The 20,466-nt window shown below is 38.7% G+C and overlaps 1 protein-coding gene across 3 annotated transcripts in view; it reads left to right on the top strand.

The window, feature by feature from the left end:
- FSTL5 (follistatin like 5) overlaps window positions 1-20,466 on the top strand; it is a 626,682-nt gene that overhangs the window by 531,499 nt on the left and 74,717 nt on the right. For all 3 annotated transcript variants that reach the window (XM_045019769.1, XM_045019768.1, XM_045019770.1), the window contains 2 exons: window positions 753-914; window positions 6,343-6,477. In XM_045019769.1, coding sequence (XP_044875704.1) covers window positions 753-914; window positions 6,343-6,477 — 297 coding nt within the window. The remainder of the gene's footprint in view (window positions 1-752; window positions 915-6,342; window positions 6,478-20,466) is intronic.

The following is a 20,466-nucleotide window of genomic DNA, read 5'->3' as shown; positions in this document are numbered from 1 at the left end:
CCTGGGGCATTTCCTGTGTGGCTGGTCAGAGCATCCAAGCTCGGACTGCTGTCCAGAGCATCAACAGAGTGGTGCACTGTGGGATAGCTCCCGGAGCTACTAAGGTCGATTTGCATCCACACCTAGCCTAATTCGACATAGCCATGTCGAATTTAGCGCTACTCCCCTCGTCGGGGAGGAGTACAGAAGTCGAACTAAAGAGCCCTCTATGTCGAATTAAATAGCTTCGTGGTGTGGACAGGTGCACGGTTAATTCGAATTAACGCTGCTAAATTCGAATTAAAGTCCTAGTGTAGACCAGGCCTAAGAGTGTAAACCAACCAAAAATCTGAAGTCAAACTGTGAAGTGTAGGTAAAACATGATCAGAATATTATATTATATATATATAACCTAATGAAAGATGCTGGTATATTGCAAATGGTTCATACAAATTCCTGCTCTTCAAAGGAAATATATATAAAGAAATCAATAGCAAACCCTAAGAACAACCGAATTAAAATTCAGAATTGTGCAGTTGCACTGTTGACAATGGAAAGAGGGATTTCTCAGAATGACATTCCTTCTCTTTCAGAAATTGACTTGCTGTAGAATGCAATGCCAGATGCTGTTAAATATGCTGGTAATATCACATTTCCCTTTCATTATTTCATTATATATGGCTTCAGGATATTTAGAATCAACTGCTTGGAGAATTTTTTTTAATGTAATAATTTTGCTTTTCTTTTGACTAATAATTGTTTTCTGTATTCAGTTCCACCAGTCATTCGAGTCTATCCAGAGAGCCAGGCCAGGGAGCCTGGTGTGACAGCAAGCCTCCGATGCTACGCTGAAGGTATCCCAAACCCACAGCTTGGTTGGCTGAAGAATGGAATTGATATTACTCCAAAGTTATCCAAACAGTTAACCCTTCAAGGTAAAAAGGCATACTTACCATTGTCTAAGGGCATAGACGTGTTTTTAGAAAAATAAACAGCACTACAGAGATTCTACAGTGGAATCTGACCTTTTATGCTGCTTTTATCTATTTGTTTAGAGATACATTGTGCCATTAGGCACAGCCCTGAACCAAGGAGGGAAGTGTGAATTGCACCACTTCAGGAGACACTGTGCCTTAGAGGTACCCTCTGAGGCACAAATCCCCCCCTGCTTCCCTTTTGTTTGAGCAAGGGAATGGGGAGAGTAATTGATTCTGGCCTGTACCAGCAATGAATTTCAATACCTGCATCTGTCCCCAGTCCTGCACTAGAGTTTATCTGTGTGGGCCAGCACAATGAAGAAGTGAGCTAAGACTTCTCTCACCCTGTACCAGATAGAAAAAGTGATCTTAAACCCAAGATCCATGTAAGTGAAGGGTGATGATTCTTACTCTCCCTTACTCCCCTAGACAGGTCTGTGTAGTACAAGGCACAGTCGAGATGATAGTTTAATTGCAATTCAGCACTAAAGTTTTTTACTTGGAACAATTTATGCTGTTTTTGCCATTTACCTAATTTAGGAGCAAATAATACGTTTTAAAAAAGATAGCCAAGAATCTCAGTTATTGTTTTTATTTGTTACACTAGTGTAAATCCAAACTCATTCTATTGACTTTAATGGAGTTTTTCCAGATTTACTCCACCATAAATAAAAACAGAACTTGGTCCAATGTTCCAAATTCATTTTTTACTCTAACTCCATTGTAAACAAAAGAGTTTACTTTAGGGATGGATTAGAATTTAAGTAAATTCTGTAAATTTAGCAGTTTCTGTTAAGACCAATAAAATCTGTTCACTGAGATAAGTAAAGAATGACTAGAACAGAGCATTAATCAGTTATATTTATTTCATTATAATGTCCAATAATGTCATTGGTAAAGGTGTCTTGTACCATTTTGTGATGCATGTTGTAAATAAAATACAAGCAAGGAGCTGAAAAAAGACTCTGCCAAAAGCCATGCTGAAAATATATTATTTTAAGATTTAAAAACCACCTTTGCCTGCTGGACAGGAATTGGCAATACACAAAGCACTAATAGAATTGTCGAGCAGTATTAGCAGTTTCCTCTGTAGATTGAGTAGAAGACTCCAAGTGTTAAGTATCTGAATTGTCATGATCCTATTTTGCAACCTTTACTCACAATGGATTTGTCTTCACAGCACAGTTATCTTGAGTTATAACTTGAGTGTTACCTCAGGTGAACTCCTCTCCATACAGAAACATCTCTAGCTTGAGTTAAGTGGTGCTTTAAACTCAAGCTAGCTAGTTTTTGGGGGCAGGGTGTAGGTAATTGTTAAAGCTCTGTTGCTGTTGAAGCTTGAGATAGAAATTCAATGTGGATGCAACAGCTGGAATTACAACCATTCATCATCAGCTAATACAATCACTCTGTGCTGGTAATCAAGTCACTCTGTGTAATTCCACTATTGCTCTGAAATGTGGCCAAGCTTTCTGAAGCTAGGCTAGTTTGAGTGCAGTTAACTCTAGAGTGCTAACTCCAGCTAGCTGTGATGTGAAGACATATCTGATGAGTGGTACTTATTCATGTGAGTAGTCTCATTGTAGTAAGTGGGGATACTATTGTGAATATCTGTTACTTGATCTGAAAAGGGATTGCAGAATTGAGGCATTAGTGTGCATCCGGAGGGTTTGTACTGAGGCAGCTAGCCCATGCCTCAACTCTGCTAGTTTTAGTGCATAGGCTTAACTAGGTCTGTCTACCCACGCTGAGAAGTAGTTCCCAGCTGCAGTGTAGACTTGCCTTAAGTGATTGGAAAAAATCCTCCCCTCTGAGAAATATGCAGGTGTGAGTTAGCAAGAACTGTGCAGCATTTTTGAAAATGTGTTCTTTTCTATCTTTTTGTAGAAGTATTTCATGACAAAGTGTCATGATTTTTATTTTGAAAATGCGCCAAGGCCAGATTTTGACACAATTACGCAGGGTGAATAGTATCACAGTGTGTGAGTAGTTCTATTAATGCCAGTGAGGCTATTCAAGGAGTAAGGTACAACTCAATAGAAATAAGGCTGTCAGAATACAGAGAAAACCCTCAAAGTTGGTTTTAGACAGCACTGAAAATGTGGATACCACTTTTGGCTGGAAACTGGACAGAGGGCAGTTCCTTTATGAGATTTCTAAAAGTATTGAATCTGGTCAGTATTTCAGTGCTTTCTGTCATAGCCAAAGTCATGATACAGAGACATGCAAAAATGAAGAAAAAAAAAGAAAAAGAAAAATAATCAACATTTTCCAACTCCTAACAAAATTTGCTTCTGGTTCATTTCAAGTTTAGATGAAGATTCAGGTCAGGTCTTATCATACTGAAGCAGCCTCCATGTTTCCTAATGTCCAGAATGAAGTCTCACGTAATACTGCACAGATTTATTTATGTATGACTTTCCACATATATGTTATCCCCAAATACTTTAAAATGTTAAATAATTGATTAAAAACAGAGGGAGGATATAAGTTCCCATATGTTTTCGTTTTAATATTTAATACAAATTTGTAATTAATGGCAATCTAGTTCTCTAATATGAAAGAAAAATCCCAAGACAGAAAGTCTAGTTCTGGATCTAAACTTTCCCAAAGTTTGGAGTGGGGTCAAATGCTAGGGTTCAGTTTTGTCCTTAACTCTAAAACAAAATTTAAATAATCCTCTATTTCCCGACATGAGATTCAGTTGTACTTAAAGTTGCTTTGATGGATCTAATTTTTAGTGTATTTTTTAGTCATTTAGGTATACATTTCCAAAAGTAATTAGTGATTGTGATTTGTGCCTGATTTTTTTTTCAGGGGCAGATGCACAGAATTCTTGAAAATCAGGCCTTTTTAAGGTGTCCCAACTTGGGAAATCACTACAATCACTAATTACTTTCTGAAATGTTTGTGTTTTTAATTTATTTACTGCTATAAGATAGTTCTTGGGCATTGATAAGAGCTTTGATTGAACATCCATTGAAATGGATATAATGTAAGGATGCATGGGAGATCCTATAGCTTTTAAAGTATACAGCTGTATACTTATTTCTATATTAGCAACTTGTACTTTATATAAAGTGTAAATTAAAGTCCATTCTTGGCCTCTCTCTCTCTTTATTAAAGTTCAGTTTTACCCACTTAATCCTAAGGACTTCCCACCCTTTCATAGGAGAGGGTCCCCCAACGCTGAGAGTTATTATGTTGTCAGCAAACACCTGCATTAGAAGGCTGCCTAAACACAAGGCTGTCCTATGTTTTACTAAGGAATTGGGGGTGGGGAGGGGAGGAACACTCAGACTTCTAATAACGGACCTGGTAATGGAAAGGGCCAGAGAAGCACCCAAAAGATGCACAGCTGGTCAAGATGCCATGAGAGCTCTCTTGAAGGGATGTGTGGGGAGCACTCTTGCAAACAGAAGCATCTAAAGGAAAGTGCTTTTGTGAAACAATAAGAGGAAGACGAAGGGAATGATCCCGTGGATCTCAGGTCTGTCTGAATGCAGGGTAAATAGCTCGTTGAGCTCCCTTCCATTCCATGTGCAGAGATTCTTGTTGCCCATCCTCTTCTTGGATGATCTGCCACTTTAAGGGACCCTCCACAGCTCCATTATTTTCAACTTCAAAGGTAGGGCATGGGGCAGTGACTCCTCTAGACAGAGAAGTGTCTGGGGAGTGAGACAGTGTGGAGTCTTTACCAAAGTGCATCTGAGAAAAGAGCACAGATGGGAAGGTAGCTGATAGCTCTGTGCAGAGAGTGTTGCATCTACCCTTATAAATGATCATCCTGAGCTCTAGTAACCAGTTCCATTCCCCCAAAAGACATACCCACTTTCCCCTTGAAGGAGCATTTCATTCCCTTCTTCAGGAACACTGTTCATGGGAACATACCTTCTGGACTCTGACAGCTCACTTGTGATAGGAGGTCTCTTCTGGCCTTAATATTAGATGTCTAGAGATAAAGAAAATGAGGAGAATGATCTTTGTTCAAGGAAAACATATTTCATGCCTTCTTGTTAATACACTTTATTAAAAATTAAATTATGGATAATCTTAATATATTTGTCCTATATCCTCCCTATCCTTTACACCTCAAATCAGCAGTAAAAAAATGTAAAGACTGGAACAAAAGAAAGGTGCTCCTTGACAAGCTATATGCCACATCCCTGAGTCCAATTTTGTCCATATACAATTGTAAAGACTGGATTCTTAAACATAGATTCTGAATTTCAACAGGCACATTTTGCACTTACAGCAGAGTGTCACTCCTGTTACAAAAGGGTATTTGTATGAAAATCATACAACACCTATCTACCCAAAGTCCACATACAATTTCCCATTTGTACGCACAAATATTGCTTTTGCATGTACAAACGTGTACACAAAACACTATTTGTGTGTACCGTTTCATAAGCATATGTGAAATGTAGCCCTGAAATTGTTACAGAGACAGGTTTCCACAGAATCCTACTATAAAATCCTGTACAAATTTAGCTGCTGCTATTCTGCATTCACTTCCAGATGTAGTAATCACCATGGCTCCTTTTTTTAAAGGCAGAATTATCAACTGAATTAGAGCAATACTGCATATTTGAGAACTGTTTCAGGAAGGTGGATTTTCTTACACTGATATTTCAAAGGACCCTCATCCCAGCCTTCTTGAGTAGCATTGCATAAACTAGGAACTATATCAGTCTTTCAGCATGTGGTGGAGTAGTTCTTTTGACAGTTTGCATTTGTTAGACTTTTATGGCTGTAAGCACGAGTGAATTTTCATGTGCATTTGTCCACATTTTGCACATATAAATTGTCATCTGAGAATGCAGTGGCACTCTGACTAATTTGTGAGCAGGAGTACACATGAAAAAGAGGTTGGGTTATGCAAATTTGACCCTCTATTTTTCTAACTCAATTATACCAAATTATAAATAAATTCAGTTAATGTAGCATCCCATAAACTAGAAGCTATCTTTCTTTCAGCATGAATTGAGCTGAAAATTTACCCCATTATGTTCTATGGAAGCCATGCTATTTTGTGTTAAATCAGCAATACAAGAAAACAGAATGTCAATGACTGTATACAGCATAAGTACAACAACAGCTAAAGTCTGTAGAAGAGGGCATATCACCACTCAAGCAGGTATATAATCTGGAACTGACATCCAGATCCAAGCAGCAAGTACAGTTGAGATATTCCTGTTCTCTGTGAAATGGTTGATAGTGCTACTACACCTTTGGAGTAGTTTGGCATGGCTCCAATGCATGAACTCAGGAAGGAAAGCAGTTTAATTAAGATGAACTGAGAAAACTGCCTGAGTGTAATGTGAAAGCACTGTAGCAAAACTGAAATTGTTGTTCACATGGCGTGTTCTCCCTCTGTTTTCAGCAAATGGCAGTGAGGTTCACATTAGCAATGTGCGCTATGAAGATACAGGAGCGTATACTTGTATTGCAAAGAATGAAGCAGGAGTGGATGAAGACATTTCTTCTCTCTTTGTGGAAGATTCTGCTCGGAAGACCCGTATGTATTGGGAAGAAAGTATATTTCTTATGTTAGCCCTCAGCTATGTGTTAAGAAAATTGATATTGAAAACCACTGTGAAGTATTAAATAAATTATAGTTAGTATGTCTAAATAGTTAGAAACTAATAAATAAATAAATAAAGTTGTAAGATAAGTATAGCCATTGAAAAGTGTGTAATTTTAAATATTAATTTTATCCAGAAGTAACATGAAATGTCTGATTAATTCTGTGAATTGACGCCTCCCTGTTTATTGTTTGCATTATTGTTTGGATAGTTCCCTGAGGATCATTTTATCATATTGTAATGTCGTGGGAGAAACCTTTCTAGGTTTCTGTCTATGATCTCTATCCTTAGATATCCCTAGATACAGGACAGCTGAGGGAGAAGAAACATAGGTGACTTTCTGCCATCTTTTTGCTCCTCTGATTTTGGAGTCCGCTGAGGGTCAAACATGGCTCTGGTTCACATTAGAGTAGCCTCTGGGCAGCTTTAATTGCTCTAGTTACTAGAGTCTAGTAGATAACAGACTCCAATGAGTCCAAAGAACGGTAGTCTGGCTCTGCAATCTTGTGCTTTTTTAATTCTCCCTCCATACCCCAACCCTCCCCATAGCACCTGTTATCCTGGGGTAATAAGAAACATCAGTGATGCTAGTCCTATGCCAGAACAGGATTCCACTATGCCAGGGAAATCCTTAGCTGTTACCTTAAGGCAGCTTCAACTGCCCTTTGCAGAACTAGAGTGATACAGAGGAATTTTAGATGCCAAAGAACTTACAAATGGTCTTTATATCACCTGAATAAGAGACACCTCCAAAGAATCCCCACTGGTTTTATACTAAGCCTAGTTCATGGCAGAACTACTCTTCAAGTTTTATTTAATGCAGATGCCCATTCATTGCAAATACACCTAGTAAAACTGATAGTTTAATAATGAGTCTGAGGGTATGGCTACACTTGCGAGTTGCAGCGCTGGTGGAGGCTTTCCAGCGCTGCAATTAGTAAGTGGCCACACCTGCAGGGCACTTCCAGCGCTGCAACTCCCTACCTGCAGCACTGGCCGTACACCTCACTCAGCATGGGGAATAAGGATTGCAGCGCTGGTGCTGCAGCTCTGGTCATCAAGTGTGGCCACACACGAGCGCTGTTATTGGCCTCCAGGGTATTAGCAGATATCCCAGAATGCTTTTAACTAAATTACTCCCTTTGTTTTGTTATGCAGCCTCTCTTTGTTTTGTTGTGAACCTCCGGAGCTCCGTTGCTATGCTACCGGAGCTGCATATCAGCTCCTGTTTGCTGTGATCAATCTGTGAACAATCAAATGAGATCCTCCTCCCTGCCTGATTCACAGGGGTTGAGTGTTTGCGTTTTGCTTGACCAGCAGCGAGAAAAGGAGTCATTCACAGGGGTTGAGTGTTTGCTTTGCTTGAGAGAAACGGGGGGAGGGGGCAGAGGGGGGAAAGAGAGTATGTTGGATGCAGGCTGTTTGCAGTTAACAGTAAGGGGGTGGGAAAATTCTGATTTTGCACAGTGTCAGTTCCAAAAATCCACTCTCTCTTTCCCCCCCCCCCAGTCCCTGTCACACTGCCCCACACTCCCCTCTTTTGAAAAGCACATTGCTGCCACTTGAATGCTGGGATAGCTGCCCATAATTCATCACTCCCAACAGCGCTGCAAATGCTGCAAATGTGGCCACACTGCAGCGCTGGTAGCTATGAGTGTGGCCACACACCAGCGCTGGCCCTGCACAACTGGACGACCAGCGCTGCAACTACCAGCGCTGCAGATTTGTAAGTGTAGCCATACCCTCATTGTATTAATTCAAGGAATCCTTGGAACCTGGGTGATTTTTCAGCAATCATAGATATTATAGATTATATATATTATTGTATTACAGGAAGGTTGTCTGAGACTTCTCATTATAAGACCCTGTTCTCAGTTGCATATAACTTTACCAAACTTTAAGCATTTGGGCTGAAATTATGCATTATGGGTATCTACCCTGGGCTTTGTGGAGGTTTTGTTTTTGTTGGTTTTGGGTTTCAAACTTCAACCAAAAAGGTTCATCCATTTCTGAGAGCTAGGTTCTCAGGAAAAATACTTTTATGCACATATTACAAAATTTTGGTCACCTTTGCTTTGAGATGCTCTAATACTCCATACTTTGGAGCAGGGACTTGAAATTTGCAGGAGCTGGCTTTATGTCAAAGATATGTCTTCCTCTCCCCATGAAAATTCACCCAAGTTTGGCTAAGTTATAAGCTTTTGAAAAATTGCAGTTTGCATATTTTCTTTCCATACTTGGTAGGGCTTAACAGACAAAGTCTCTGAAGAGTCTGTCTGCACTGTGCACGCTCCAGCAAGTGAAGTTGCTACTCTCGTCCATGCTATGCTGTGTCCCCGTACCTAAACTGAGGCAGGGAAGCCTGTCTCTCCTGTGCTCAACCTGCTGGGACCATGCGTCCCGTCTTGTAGTGGAGGAAGGTCCATGAATCAAATGCAGAGGGGACAGAAGCCAGATGGGAGTTGTGAGGGAACAGTTTGGGATAAGAGGGGTGTGGGGGAAGAGATTTGGTTTGGAGTCTGTGCCCACTAGAGTTACACTCCCCTCCAAAATCTGGAATGGAACCCAAGATTCCTAAGTCCGACTATTCCACTTCTGTCAGCAAATATCTATTAAACTCATTGACAAATAGCTATTAAACTCTCATCCCTATAGTAGCACATCTCCCCTCAGGAGTGTCCCCCCTTGTCTTTGGTCACCATATTTCATGGGGTCCTTGGCTCTGGAGTCCCCCTACTGGGCTCTTCCTTGGACCTGCAATGTTCTTTCTCAGCCTGCATCTTCTCCTGACTCCCCCTTGGGATATTGTATGGCTTGGCCCTCCAGCCAAATCACATAAAAGTTTAAGCCCCTTCCAGGGTTACAGGTCCAAATGAAAATCCAAATAAATCTTATAACTAATAGCCATTCCATGTCTCTCAGGCATCACTTGTTCATTCTGCTCCAGGCCTTCCCCTGCAGGAGCCTAACCTGCTCTTGTAATGTTCTTTCTCTGTTGCTTTCTGTCTGTTAAACCCTAAGCTAGGGCTTCTCTCCATCAGAGAGTCCAGTCACCTCTGTTGTCTCTTCCCAACTGAGCTCCCTCAGTCTACTTATAAGGCCTAGCTCTGTCTAGTCTGGCCAGAAGACAATCAGTTAATTACCATCCAGGTGTGGAACATGGGTTCTTTCCCTTGCCTTGCAGGTGCAGGGGGGTAAACTCCATCAAAATCTCCATATAATATTTGTCCACTTAGAGGATAACAACCTATTGTTGCTATCAGTTGCTCCTTTAGCTCAAGTGGCAAGGTCTGAGTGGTGGATCTAAATGTTCAACCATGCTGATGACATAGTGGGTGTCATTTTGATGCCATATGATAGATTTTCTATTTTTTTTTTAAATCTAGGAGGTTGTACACAAAGAACTACACTGAAAGAACATTATTAAGATTGGAAAGTCAAGCACTTAAAAGTTAGGCAATGCAAAGGTAACCTTAGTTCTGGTAACCTTAGCCCAACCCACCTATGCATGTGCATGTTGATGCAGTTTTTAATTACATTATCACATACTGTTTTTCCACAGAATCGCTGCCTCATTCAGTGTACAGGGTGAACGGTGCTAAATTAGAATGCAGCCTTCAATATATTGTTGAATATTCATGATTCAACGTGTGGCCCTAGGTTTTATTTACCGCACACTATTCATATCCTACTCTGAAGACAGAATTAGTAATTTCCTCAGGGGTGTCATCACTATAGTATCTGAGTGCATCACAAACATTAATTGATTTATTTTCAAAACACCCCTGTGAGATGAAGGGATATTAAAATAAATTCTTCATGATGCTAAGAAGGGACAAAAAGGTGTGAAGGACAACTTAAAGCTCACTTGACCATCCATGATCATAAAGAAATCCTGCACATTAGTTTTCCTGTTGTAGGATTACAAAACAGATACCACAAACTTTAATTTTTATGAAGGCTGTCATCTTCAGTTTGAGTAATTATTAGATTTTCCAGGATCAGAAAGTCACGTTTTAAAGTGATATATGTGTTTGAAGTAAAGTTTTGGGCCTTTCAACTTTAATGTTCAATATATATCCTTTTTAGTTGTTTTTTTATCTTGATGTATAGTGTTTTTCTATTTTGATATCTTTATTACAAACAAAATTATTATTAATTATTCTATTTTATGCGTAACAACCATGTTTATCCTTCTTAATTTATAAAACTGAGAACTAAAGTTAGGCAGAGAAGATCATTTTAAGTTGTGATTTTTATGAGGTCTAAACTCAGAAAAGATTCCCTTTACAATTTCAAAATACTGTTTTCATGAATTATAAAATGATGCCAATACTTTATAGCAGCTAACTTTATAAAACTTACAAAATCGTATAACAGGCTTGCTGCGAATACATTCAGGTCCAGTAGCAATATGTAGGGAGCAGTTAATGTAGACATTTGGCTTTAGCTGAAATTTGTAACAGGAGAAAAACAGAATATAAACCTAAATGTTTCTAAGAGAATCCATCTAAGTAAAACAGACTGCTTGCTTTGAGTGTCCTAGTCAGACTGTGTATGTTGGGGACTGGGAGTATTATTGTCCTATTCTTAAGAATCTCTGAACATATTTTTTCTAAAAATCTGTGACTATATAGATATGGACATTATTGTCCTCAGCTTCTTATACCTCATTACACTTGGAGTCAGTTTTTCAAACATGGGTTCAACAGGCGCTTCCAGAAGATGCACATGCACTCAAAACCTATATTTGCATGTGCAAATCAGACATATGGGCATATAAATGAAAATGGGTAGTTACTGTCAGCATCCAGTTATTGTTTTTACATGCACAAACGCTAGCCTGCCTGCACAAGTACTGATTTTTTCTAGACACCACGGCATGCACTATTTTTTTTTTGCTGTCACTTCTGTTGTGTTCTTACTGAAAAAGATGTGCCTTTACAGAATACTTATTTAATTTATGATATTTGAAGTTAGAGGAGAAGGGCTTTGTCACTAACCTCAGTCTGCTTTTATTCATACCCCGCCAAGCACTGCATTTTGGAAAAAAATGCTTTACCCTTAACAGGGATGAGACTGACACAGCCAGAACCATCTGGTTAGTTTTGTTACTTAAATATAAAGTGTTTTTTTTTGTTTTCCCCCCCGCCCCAACTGTAATCTAATTCCTGCTGCTGAGACTACAGGTTCTGATCCAAGAATGTCCTCTAGTGTATGGTGCAAATGTGATTTCATATGATCTCACATAAGCTGTAGCCCTTATATATTACATGCATTATAAATGATTCCACTTTTATTCTCCATTAAGGGAATAAAGAGGACATGTTTATAGTCTTAATCTAGGCTTTTTTTTTTCTTTCTTAGTGAAGCACAGAAGCTTCCCTGTTGGAAACCTTATAGTGGAATGCTGCATCAGGAGAGAAGCAACGTTCCTCCTCTCCAGCTCGTCAGCTCGCCTGAACTCCCCTGCTTTCTGAGAACAACAGTATGTCAGAATATTGGGGAATTCAGAATGCTGATTGGCTGTTGAGGAGGTAATGATTTATAATGAGCATTTCCAGTGGCTATCTGTAGTATAAAGAGTTTATAATTGCATTGCATTGCACTTAACAGTACTAACATAATGATCAACACAACAAACAAAAGTACACAGGAAGAGGGCCTTACTGGTGTAAATATTTTGCTTTCTGGAATGACGGGTTGCCTTTCTGTACTGGTCCCATTTACTGTTTTTGTATGCATGTAAAACCTTTTGGCAATGAATATAGAATCAATATTGCATAATAGATTACATTTGGCCACTTATCTCATTTTCAGTCCAACCAAAATGTGTTGTTCAATTTGTGTATTAAAGAGTATACATAGTCAATCTAGTGAAGAAAATGAATCCCTTCTTGCCCCTACACAAGGTCCTGCAGAATATATTAGGCTTACATTTTCCTGTGCCTCTGCCTTAATGTCGTCTCTTAGGTTTAAATAACAAAAAATAGTCTCTGAAATTTTCTTTTTTGAAGTTAGTAACTATAAACAAAAATCAGAGCATATTCTTATTGTTATATTTTAAATTTGAGATTAGATTGCTGAGATTTAATAGTTTATGGTGTGGTTTGTTAGAGATGAATGTCCTGTGGTTTATAACAGAAAGAGAAATAGAGTGATGGATAAGGACCTGTAGTGGATTGTGTGGTGCCTGATGCTAGAAGCAAGAATAAAAGGAAATAGATAGTTTGAGGTATGGTTTAGGTAGATCAGTAAGGATGTTATTTATTTTAAAGTTTCTAGCAGGTAGCACAGATATTTGACACATTCCCATTCCCAGGAGAAGTCAGTACACCTAGATGGTAATGATTCATCATCAAGATGGAAATTCAAGATTAAAGTAGGTGAAAAACACTGTGAAAGTGCTTTGTCACCCAGAGCTGTTAAATTTATGCTTACTTTAAACAATGAGTTGATGTTCTGTTACATATAGGTAAGATTTTAATAAATGATAGCAATCAGAAGAAAAATCCAGCCTCTGGTTAGCCCTTGAACATTATGCAGTATATATTTTTAAAAGAAAACAAAACAAACTTTTAAAAATATGTTTTCATGTTAGGATTGTCCCAGAAGCACAGTACTTGACTGTGCAAGAGCATTTTCTTTCAAACAATATACTTTCAGGGAATTAACATGTCAACATACAAACTCCCTTTTTAATTGAAACTTGATATATTTTACATTTGAGCCCAAGAACCAATACCTTTTTCTTGCCAGATCTGAAAAAAAATGGCATGAGAATTTTTCAAGTTACATATTATTCCCCAAAACATTTATATTATATGCAGAAGTTACCTGACACTTCCCATTATTAGACCCTATTTTCATTTGCTGAACCTTAACCATTCAGGCTGAAACTTTCCATCACGGTTGTCTGTCTTAGATTGTTCTTTGGTTTGTTCAAGTTTCAACAAGTAGGTTTGGCTATTTCTGAGAAAATGGTTAGGAGAAAATACATTGTTTTTGCTTATGTTTAAAAAAATAGTTTTATTGAGAAGCTTTAGCATATCCACATTTTGGAACAAGGACTGGAATTGGGTGGTAGGGGGATGGCAGTGGCACTGGGATTTGCTTTTTGCCATCCCAATTAAAATCTGCTCAGATTTGGCCACATTTTAAGTCTCTAAATAATCCCCGTTTATATGTGGTCAGTAGAGACTTGTTAAAGTTTGGCAGCTAAGTTCTCTTCAGATTTTGTCTGTACTTATGGCATGCTCCATCCCTAGGGCTGCAGGAACTGAGCAGGACTTTTCCTGTAATGGCCCTCCTGGCTGTTAGAGGCCAATGTGGAACTGGTAAAGAAACTGAAAGCATAGAGTCTTTCCTTCCTGTACTCAGTGCTCCCCTGCTGGTACCTAGACTGTGTGGCAGAGAAGGAGAAAGTAAATTGATTGGGGTACAGAAGGAAGAGGAATCCCGGGACAGGAAGAGAGGGTTGCTAGAATCAGGGGCTAAAGAGTGTGGGGCAGGTGTGTGTCTCATCCCCTCTCTAGTATCTGGTCCATATAGAGGATAATTGTCTACTGCTGCTACTAATTACTAAGTAAGCTCAAGTGGGAGAGGTCTATGCTGTGAATATAATTGTCTGAATCCTGCCGATGACCAAATTTGGGGCTCAGTGTGGTTCCACATGACAGATTTTGTGGGGTTTTATTTTTTTAATTAATGAATTATATATACAAATATTAGAAATAGCTTGCAAAGCCAAGCATTCAAAAGTTAGAAAATACTATGATTACGTTTACCTGTGTAAACTTAATTAATCGATCTTTTGTGTATGTATTATGATACACTCTATAACAAGGGTGGCCAGAATTTACCAGTGTACGATGCCAAAGAGCCACACTAATATGTCAGCAGCTCCCACACCCTGCTCCCAGTGCTTCCCACCCACCAGCAGCCCTGCCAGTCAGCACCTCTCCCTCCCTCCCTGCACCTCCCAATCAGCTGTTTCATGGCATTCAGGAGGCTCGGGGGCGGGGGGGCAGAGAGCGAGGGCACTGCAGACTCAGGGGAGGGGGCAGGAAAGGGTGGAGTGGAGGTAGGGCCTGTGGCAGAGCCAGGGGTTGAGCAGTGAGCACACCCCTCCCCCCCCAGCACATTGGAAAGTTGGCACCTGTAGCTCCAGCCCCAGAGTCAGTGCCTGTACAAGGAGCCGCATATTAACTTCTGAAGAACCGCATGTGGCTCCGGAGCCACAGGATGGCCACCCCTGCTCTATAATGACATGATTATATACAATTTTTTTTCAGAGGATCCCTGCCTCATTCAATGTAAAATACGGATACTGCTCCACAAATTAATCAGGATTGTGTAGTGAAGGAGGCTGCTGTTTGTAGAACATCTGCCTGATTTGTTGCAGATGTTGGAATATGTGTGGTGGCAGAGAACTGCAAAAGCTAAAGCGTGGTCTAATGGTTAAGGCAGTTGTATTCTGTCCTGGAGAAACGGATTCTATCCCTGCCTCTGCCACAGAGTTCCTGTGTGATACTGGGGAAATCTCTTAATCCAAACTGCACCGTTGGCCACTAATAGTGTGTTCCTCATTTTCTGGATACCCAGCATGAGAAACCTCAGGCCAGATTTGCAAAAGTGTTGAGCAATCACAACTGCAACTGAAGTCAGTAAGAGCTGTGCTCTGAGCATATACTTTACTACATAATGCTAAGTACACTAAAAAATCATGTCATAGGTGACTTAAGTTGAGCTCACTTCTCACTGTTTTCTCCTTAATCTCTCTGTGCCTCAGTTCCCCATTTGCAAATTGGATTTATACTGCCACTTAACCTCACAAGACATTTGAAAGTTAAATTCATTAACGTTTGTGAAGCACTCAGATACTATGATGAAAACACCCTAGAAACATCCATGAGGAAATTAATATTTTTATTCAGTTCAGGGGTTGGATGGTGTATATTAAATAAGGCCTAGGCACATACATTGAATATGGAGAAGAAAAGAAATATTGAATAGCTGCTGATTCACTGCATGAGGCGGGGTTCGTGTGGAAAAAACAGTATATGGCCATGAAATTAAAGATTGTATCATAGTACATACACACAAGGAGACCACATTAAGATTGTATGGGTAACCTTAATTCTGACATTTTCTAACTTTTGAGTGCTTGAGTTTGCAACCTCTTATTGATCTTTTAATATAGTTTTGTTAATGTATGTCTATATAAACTATATGTATTGTTATAACAATGCATAAAAATGCATCCTTAGCATACACATGGGAGTTAATTGGTGCATGCAGTTTTGTATATGTACCCATTGCATCCTGCTTTCTGGATTTTGACCTTAAACTAATGGCTCAACCCATTTTGGAAGGAAACCCCCCCCTTGAAACATCAAAATAAAATACTTTACAATCAAAGCAAATTTTTATCCACCAAAAATAGGTAACATTTCTAGCACATACATTCAGTATGATTGTCTAACAGTAATCATATTTAAATGTAGACCATAAGCTATGTTCTAATTTATTATTTATTCTGTAGACTAAAAATAGCATGTGAGGGTGTAGACTTGACTGGGCAAACAAATTCCTGACACCAGTTTTATTTTAATACAGGAACGACAGCAGGGTGCACTCTGACAAGTTTCTAACCAGGCAGTGATACCAATGAATACATTTTTCTTACATCTGAAGCAATCCATTTTGATTTCCCCACAATTTAGAGAGCCAAAACCTTTTCAATCATACTTTGTACATGACATCCCAATGGTCTTGTGGTTAGTGCTCTGTGTGGATTGTTTTTTAGGTCAGCAGAAGGCAGGGGCAATGGTGGAAGCAAAGCAAAACCATTCTAAAGCCTATGAAGTCAAAAGGAGTCTTTCTATTCATTTCAGTAGAATTTGGGTCTTACGAACATAAGAACGGCCATACTGGATCAGACCAAAGGTCCATCTAACCCAGTATCCTGTCTTCTGACAGTGTCTAATGCCAGGTGCTTCAGAGGGAAAGGACAAGAACAGGTAATCCTCAAGTGATCCATCCCCTGTCACCCATCCCAGTTTCTAGTCATAAACTCCCTTAGTGGTAAATTAAGCAGGCTTTGTGAAAGCTTTGTAACAAAACTGGAAAATGCCTATGATTATCATAAACAAACTTCAATGTGAGATTTTTGACCAGGCCCCATTCCCAGCAGGTGCTGATCTCCCAAAATATCAGATGTCTGCTTGAATTAGGATGGGAAGCTTCAGCAACATTTATCCCATCACCTATAGTGTCTTTTGGATACTTATTGTGGATAGGAAGATCAGGGCTAGTTCCATCAGTTTCACAATAAAAACAATGAAACCTATTGGCTTTCCGGTTCTATCCTATTTTGTTTGGCATTTCAAATTCAAATGAACTCAATACTCAGAGTGAAACTGTGACCAGTTAGCGTTTAAGGCTAGAAGGGACCATTAGATCAAGTCTCACCTCCTGTAATCACAGAAAATCAGATTTCATGCAGTAATGGCTGTATCAAGCCCATTAACTTGTGTTTAGCTAAAGCATATCCTTCAGAAAGGCATCAAGTCTTGATCTGAAGACATCAAGAGATGTCTAGTAGTAGTAGTAGTTTGTTCCAATGGTTAACCACCCTGACTGTTTTTTTTTTTTAAAAGGTGCCTAATTGCTAATTTAAATTCTCTGGCTTTATATTCCATCCATTGGTTCTTGTTATGCGTTTCTCTGCTAGATTAAGGAAACTTTTAGCTCTGGTATTTTCTTCCCATGAAGATATTTATACAGTGTAATCAAGTCACCTTGTCTCTATGATAAGATGTGTGGATTGAATTTTGTAAGTCTTTCACTATCTGGAATTTTCCCTAGCCTCAAATGATTTTTGTGGTCCTTTTCTGCACCTTCTCCAGTTTTTCAAAATCCTTTCTAAAATGTGGACACCAAAAGTGTACACAATATTTCAGGATCAATCTCTCCAATACAGTATACAGAGATAAAATCACTTTCTTATCCCTACTCTCACTGCTCCCTTGTTTACATTACCCAGGATTACATTAGCCTGTTTTGCTACAGCATCCCACTGGGAGCTGATGCTGAATTGCTTGCCTGTTATGAACTCTAAATCCTGTTCAGAATCATAGCTTTCTAGGTTAAAGTCCCCTGTTCTATAAGCATTGCCTGCATCCCTTGTTCCTGCATGTATAATTTTGCATTTGGCTATATTAGAACACATTTTCTTTAAATGGGCCCAGTTAACCTAGTAATCAAGATTGTGCAGTATGATTGCCCTGTTTTTATCATTATTTATAGCTCTGCCAATCTCTGTGGAATACCTCTAGAAATGTTCCCATTTGATGATGATTCCCCATTGACAACTACTTTATTACTTTTTGAGATCTGTCTGTTATTCAGTTCTTATTCCATTTAAAGTGTTCCTTTTGATATATTGTAGCATGCTAATATTTTAATCAGAATGCTGTGCAATACTAAGTCAATGTATTACAACGCTGCAGTTACCTTTATCAGCCAAACAATGAATGAAATCCAGTTTCTTCGATAAAACCTATTTGCCTTAAACCTATGTTGGCTGGCATGAATTATAGTCCTATCCTTTCATTTTTTATCAATTAGACCTCTTATCAGATTTTGCATTATTTTGCCTGGAATTATATCAGGCTGACTGGTGTATTGTTACTTAGGTCATCTCTCTTGCTCTTTTTGAATATTTGCACAATATTAACACTTTTCCAGTCTTCTGGAATGTCTCTGGTGTTTCAAAATGTAAAAATTAATACAAATGAGCCACAGATTTTCTCAGCCAACTCTTTTGGGACTCTTTGATGCAAATTATCCATGTGATAAGAGTATATCATCCTACTTCTTTCCAGAAAAAGAATAGAAATATTTATTGAACAATATTAACAATGAAACATGCTGTAAAGTTTTCCAACATCCACGCAAACCAAACCTGGCAGGTTTTGAGTAGCTCTTAAAAGGGAATATTTTTCCTTCTCTTCTTATAGTTTTTCCATGTGATTTAGCATTTGGATTAATTATCTTTGTAAGGCACCATCTGGCCATATTTTTTTCTCCTCACATACATGCACATATTTGATTGAATCATAGAAATATATAGTCCATGTCTGCCACACTGAGGCAGGACCAAGTATACCTAGACTATCACTTACAGCTGTTTTTCTACCCTTTTCTTGCAAATCTCCAATGATGGGGATTCATTTGGTAACCTATTCCTGTACTTTACTATCCTATAGTTGAACCTTTCCTAATAGCTAACCTAAATGTGCCTTGAAGCAGATTAATCCAATTACTTCTTGTCCTAACTTCAGTGGACATGGAGAATAACTGATCACTGATCTCTCCTTATGACAGCCCTTACCATATTTGAAGAATATTATTAGGTCCCCCTTGGTCTTCTTTTCTCAAGACTTAAATATGTCCTTTAAGAAAAAAAATACTTTTCCTCACACGTCATGTTTTCTAACCTTCTTATCATTTTTGTTGCTCTCCTTTGACTCTCTCCAGTATGTGCAATTTTTTTTAAAAGCATAGCACCAATAACTGGACATAATATTCCAGCTGAGGTGTCACCAATGCTGAGTATAGTGGAACAGCTACCTCCCATGTCTTACATGTGACAATTTTGTTAATACAGTGTAGAATTATGTTTGCCTTATTTGCTTCTGCATCACATTATTGTTTTGTATCTGATAGGTTGTTGTGATGTGGCCTTTGTTGTTATGGAGAATAAAATGGCATAGAATGAATATCAAGCAGCTAGAAATAATTCCTTCGGTTTAAAACAAAGGTATCAAGTGTAGTTAAAGCTACATCTTCTCCTAAAAGGAACAGTTCATCTCACTGTTTTCTGAACATGATTCTTATTCCAGTAGTCCATCATCTCCAGCAACAGCTGATAAGACAGCTGTTTCTTTTCGTAGTTTGCAGTACATGCAGCTGCATTTCAAGAAGCTCTCAACTCTCTCATTAAAGTCATTGATACGAGCAGCTTCTCCCTCCATCATAATGAGTGTATCATTGATTAGATTATGTGAGTGCGAGTCTGCAGCAGGCCCTGTGCTGACTCAGTTTAATATACGTGTTCTTACTATCAGAATTACAGTCTGGTCAACCTGAGTTCTGAAAGCCTCCAGGCAAAGGGTCCAGGTACTCTGGCTGAGGTACTGGCATTCATTAAATATTAATGAATGGGAGTAAATTTAAGTTGACAGCATCTCGGTAACAATGCAGAGGATGACCATTTTGGTTTGGTTTTCATTCACTGTATCAGAATGAAACATTGAGGAGACAGAAGTGGTTTGGTCTGTCTGTAGGCTATTTTAGTTTCATTAACCTAAAGTTAAGTTACAGATTCTTCCAGATAGTAACAGTACTGGGTATTATATATACAAGCTTTAGTTTAGTAAAATAATGTCAACCAAGATGTATTTGAATAAATGACTAAGGAGCAAGACTGAATTTTGCATTCTGAGAGAAGAACTGCAAAGTTGGGAAGCACAGTGAAATCTGTCTTAAGTGGAAACTCAAATCAGGTTGGAAAGATAAAGGAAAGTTACAGAAGTAGAGTAGTATTAATCACATGTTTAGGAGTGTGGAATAGATTAGATAGGGAGAGGAAAAGATAAGCTGGCAGTATACTATAGAAAGAGCAAAAGAATGAACATCAAAGACAGAAGAAAGTGTATGCCAAAGGGACACTTTCAGTACTTATTGTCATGTATTAAAACAAATTACCTAGGTTACTAATTAATTATTAACAAAGGATTTTTGTTTAAAATATTAATATTTTTTCTGTTAAATTTTTGCTATTCACTCAGTTTTGACAATGCAACTAGATACATTTCACTTGCTTATGGTCAGTTTCATTGTTGGGTCATTGCACA

The sequence above is a fragment of the Mauremys mutica genome, chromosome 5 (genome assembly GCF_020497125.1).
Source record: "Mauremys mutica isolate MM-2020 ecotype Southern chromosome 5, ASM2049712v1, whole genome shotgun sequence".
Lineage (NCBI taxonomy): Eukaryota > Metazoa > Chordata > Testudines > Geoemydidae > Mauremys > Mauremys mutica.
Note: the sequence above shows the minus strand (reverse complement) of the source record. Positions and strands in the feature narration are given on the sequence as shown.